At 38.6% G+C, this 4,424-nt stretch overlaps 1 protein-coding gene across 2 annotated transcripts in view; it reads right to left on the bottom strand.

Moving 5' to 3' along the window:
- Positions 1-1,098: 1,098 nt before the first annotated feature.
- tbc1d2 (TBC1 domain family, member 2) overlaps positions 1,099-4,424 on the bottom strand; it is a 40,943-nt gene continuing 37,617 nt past the window's right edge. For both annotated transcript variants that reach the window (XM_088916762.1, XM_088916767.1), the window contains exon 14: positions 1,099-3,976. In XM_088916762.1, the coding sequence (XP_088772888.1) occupies positions 3,775-3,976 (202 nt within the window). In that variant the 3' untranslated portion in view covers positions 1,099-3,774. The remainder of the gene's footprint in view (positions 3,977-4,424) is intronic.

Here is a 4,424-nt window from a genome sequence, read left to right as displayed (position 1 = left end):
CATTTTGTGTGCAGTGTCTTTTTAAAATGAAATTTCATTTTTAGAGCTACAAGATTTGGAATTTTTGTTTGACCACAGACGACAACATGTGGCGTGCTGATAGAAATAATTTTGTATAGGGGTTTCCCTAATCAATGTTTTTCATGGTAAATGGCAATGTTTTCCTCTTTTTCTGTGTGTACTTTTTTTTAACAAAATCTGAATTAGAGTTGTCTTCTTACTCTGAATCTCACACTACTGTTTCACACGTGTTGGAAGGTATCTGTGATCTTAGAGAGAGAATGAAGTGAAGAACATTTTACAAATGTTCAAAAATGTAACAAGATACATAATGTCTATAAAAGGTCATTGGCTGTTTTCCGTAAAAGTAATTTGCCTTTATCAAGCTGCACTATAAGTTGTGCATGTAAACAAAACTATCTGTTTTGGGATCTTTTTCTTTCCCCTCCATGAAAGGTTTACAATTACTGACAAGAATTTGTGACTCGGGCCTTCAGGGCACATTTCCTGAAACGCACAGCTCAACCTTTTAAAGAATCATTAAAAGGTTGCCTCAGTAGAGCAAGGCTGTTCTTTACACAGCACTGGCTTCAACACTAATGTAAGAAAGAAAAACAATAAACGACAAAATAGATTCACTTTGACTTTTTAGTGCTCTCTTTTTAAAAATATTTTTTTGGGGAAAAAAAGTCTCCTAAGACTCAGACTTCAGAGCTTTAATTCCCCTAGTTATGCAAACCTCATTTTTAATTTTCACTTTCAGTTTTAAATTGTTCACTGTGGTTTCCCTTTTATTAAAAACTGCTGAACAGTGATTTACAAAAACTAAAAAAAGCTATGCTTCCTTTACTAGGCTGTCCTCTTGAGGGGGGGGACATAGTTTTAAGCCATTCTGGATGCTTTTCTAAAAAATTCTTTACCTTGCTATTCTAGAATTTTTTTGGGGGGAAATTTAATGTTTGAAGTTGAGGGACAAAAAGCCTGATGGAGGTTAACAACAACTGTCTTCATAGTCTTTTTGTGATTCGTTTTTGTATCTTTCTTCTTGGGTGTGTAGATACTGCAACAACTGTCTTAACAAGAAAGAACAAAATAGAGTTTGGAAAAGTGTTCCTTTATTTGATAAAATTTACAAATGTGGTGTGTACTTTGAATAAAAATGTACTTGCTTATCCGGTTTCGAAAATAGGTGAAACAAATTAGGACAAGAGCTTTTTTTTTTAATCGAGAGGCCAAACATTTACTGGACTATTTAGTCTATTTTCTGGTTTGTGTTAAGTGCAGAACACTTCTCAGTCTGAAGAAAATTTGTGAAAGAACTAGGCAATGTAACTTTCCTTTTTTAACACGGGTATGCTGGTCTTGGCTAAATAATGAACTTGAATAATTTTCAGATTATTTATTCAATTCGTGAGTACTGTGTAAGAAGATGAAAAGTGCAGTGATGCTGTTCTCAGAAATGCAGTAGATTTATAGAGGGAAAGAATGGTGAAAAACTGTCCTTGTTTTTACAATAACATTTCTAAAGTTATCTCACACTATTAGAATAAAACTAAATACAGTACATAGTACATAAAGCTAAAATGTGAACACATTTCTTGTAAAAGAGGTTTTAGCAAAGTAAGTTTAGTGTAAGAACTTGAATCCTTGAAATGGTCATCACATCTATGGAAAACAATCCTATGAATTGCCAAGGCAACATATTGGCAAACTTGTAGACCGTTTTTCCTGCGAACAAACAAATTCCATGAGAAAATACCTCATTAGATTTGGTTCATAACCACAAATGGGGGTGTGAAAAACATTCTACAGATAAACCATTTATAACATTGACAAAATAAAATCCAATGCCTCATTTGCAACCTAGTAAGCAGACCGTAGCATTTCATTAGAGCACACATCAATCTATACTCGAGGACTTTCAAATACGAGGATATAACGGAATACATTTGCTTATGGATGTAGACACGTGTTCAGCTTTCAGGCGCAGAGAAGATTTTTTGAATTGCAACCAGTAATAGGTCAGCAGTATCTTTATTTTTCGTCCTTTTCTGTGAATGTTTTTAAATCACGTTAACACTTGAGACGGATCAAGTTGGGGAAAAAAGGAACATGTTCTAACCCACACACCACTGTTGGCAGCCATTGCCATTTTCCTGTGGAATCTCACACCAAACTGGTGTACTAGCACTTCTTTATTTTAGTCTCAAAGAAGACTCCTATTAAGGCTACTACAACCAGCTATAATTCTAGTAGAACAGTAGTAAAAATGAGATAGTCATGCCGAATGACATTTAAGAAACGACACCCACATTCATTTCACTGCGTTACTGGTTGTAGCAAAATGTAGCTGGCACAAGAGGCAACGCTGGAAGACAGACACCACATGGATACATGGAAATATTTGACAGCTGTGTGGTTTTAAGGAATGTTTCCACAGTCATTTCTGAGTGAAAAGCAGGATTCCTGCATAGTAGAACCTGGGGATTCTTGCTTTTCAGATGCAGAGTTTGAGAGGTCAAAGTCAGACAGCACAGCTGTTAAAAACAGGTCCCCCTGAGATAGTCTGTTCCCTTCTAACACTCCAGCAGAGGCCTCGATCAGACATCACTAATTATTACCGTTAATACTAGGCGGTCAAAATTAGCATCTTGTCTGGCTGTTTAGCCCTCAGCAGATTTCAAAAGCCCTGTAAAAAGTGACCCTTGAAGATGAGAACCGGTGATAGAGATTCTAGGTGTTTTGTGGCTGTTGAAAAATGAGCATGTAGCCCACACTTGCATTAAAAAACTGCTAGAGCTGAACATCTGTTCTACAGACATATTTTCAGATAGGTGGTCATCACAAAAAATACTGTGCTTTCTTTTTCTTATTACTTAAAGGAGATATTTCAAATCAATAATAGAAAAGGCACTGATAAGAGACAAGAAACAAATGTGGCTTTGCCTCAAGTTGTGTTCATTATTTTACATACAGTATGTATACTCCGTTACCCACAATGTGACGGACTGTATATATTCAAGATTGCCTGTGCAACTATTTAACTGGATCCACACACAGCACTCGCAGTATATTAATGAAGTTGTTTTCTCGGTGCTGCTCTTTTACCTTATCTAGGAGAGATTGTGTAGATAAGGCTGGTATTCACGGTCTGTGTCACTACAGCCTGTTCGGAATCAATATTAAGGTGTCCCAAGAACATTAAGCCATTTTGACTACTGCTTTCCAGACCTTGATATACTTACATCTGGGGTGAATCTGGTCAGTGTTTTAAAGTGGTACTATCCCCTCTCTACTGATCCACAGTCAGTTGGACATTTCCTCTGAGTGCCTCCAGTGACGCTTCACAGCCCTGGTGAACTAGCTGTCTGTGCACGGCTGTGACTGAGCCAGTGAAAAACAAACACTCGGGTGACTTATTTGAAAATGTGGCTGTGTATATTTACTTGTGGTATATCTCAGTACATCTCAATGAAACACGCTTATTGCTTGGGTAAACATTTTCTCTTGGTTCTGCAAGTCAAGGTTTGCAAACAGCACAGTTCTCTCCGGCTGAAATCAAGGTTGGGTTTGACGCAGCTAGAAGCAAGAGGAAAGTCATGGAGCTGCCACACAGTCTGGCAGGTGTAGCTCCAGTTTAGTTGGAGCTTCACCTGAAGACAGGAAGAACCTATTATATGACTGAAAGGTACGGTCCCTCCACAGAGTCGAAGCCTTGACTCCTGAGAGTACGGTTTGGCTGGATGTGGTCCTTGGGCTGACCAGAGAGCGGGCCTACATGTCCTCGTCGTCCTCACTCATGCCAACGTCCAAGTCCTTGTCCTTGCGTTCCACGGTCTCCGTCACAAACTCCTTCTGGATCCTCTCCAGCTCCCGCAGCTCTGCCTGCAGCTTCTCCTTGTGGAAATCGCGTCGGCTCCTCAGGAGCTTCATCGGGAAGGGGTTCATGCTGTAAAACGCGATGTTCATCAGCTTCCTGTTGCCAGAGTGGAGGAAGAACAAAGTTAGCAACAGCCTTGTGTTGAATTTTGTGCTGAACCAAGCTTCGCCTATTGCAGGGCCAAAGTCACTTCTTTGTTGTAAGAAAGATACTGATATTACTAAACATTTTGCCCTCTTATGTGTGTTCTAGTTCGTTCTCAGTTTGGTGATTATGCCCGTAACCATTATCTCAAAGTAGTTTAACTACTGCATCATAAGACCTTGAAAGATTTCCCAGAGCTGATCAATATAATATAAAAATGAAAACAGCAAGAAAGATGTTTCATATTTGAAACGCAGAGGGTAAATGTACTTCAGATGCATCTTTCAGGCCTTTGCAATGAAGTAAGCCCAGCACTATCCCTTATAGACACCTCAAGGAGCCCATTAAAGACAGGAAAACAACAATTAGGAAAACAATATTTTTCATAATATTTATTATG

The sequence above is a fragment of the Atractosteus spatula genome, chromosome 1 (assembly GCF_055471065.1).
Source record: "Atractosteus spatula isolate fAtrSpa1 chromosome 1, fAtrSpa1.hap1, whole genome shotgun sequence".
Lineage (NCBI taxonomy): Eukaryota > Metazoa > Chordata > Actinopteri > Semionotiformes > Lepisosteidae > Atractosteus > Atractosteus spatula.
Note: the sequence above shows the minus strand (reverse complement) of the source record. Positions and strands in the feature narration are given on the sequence as shown.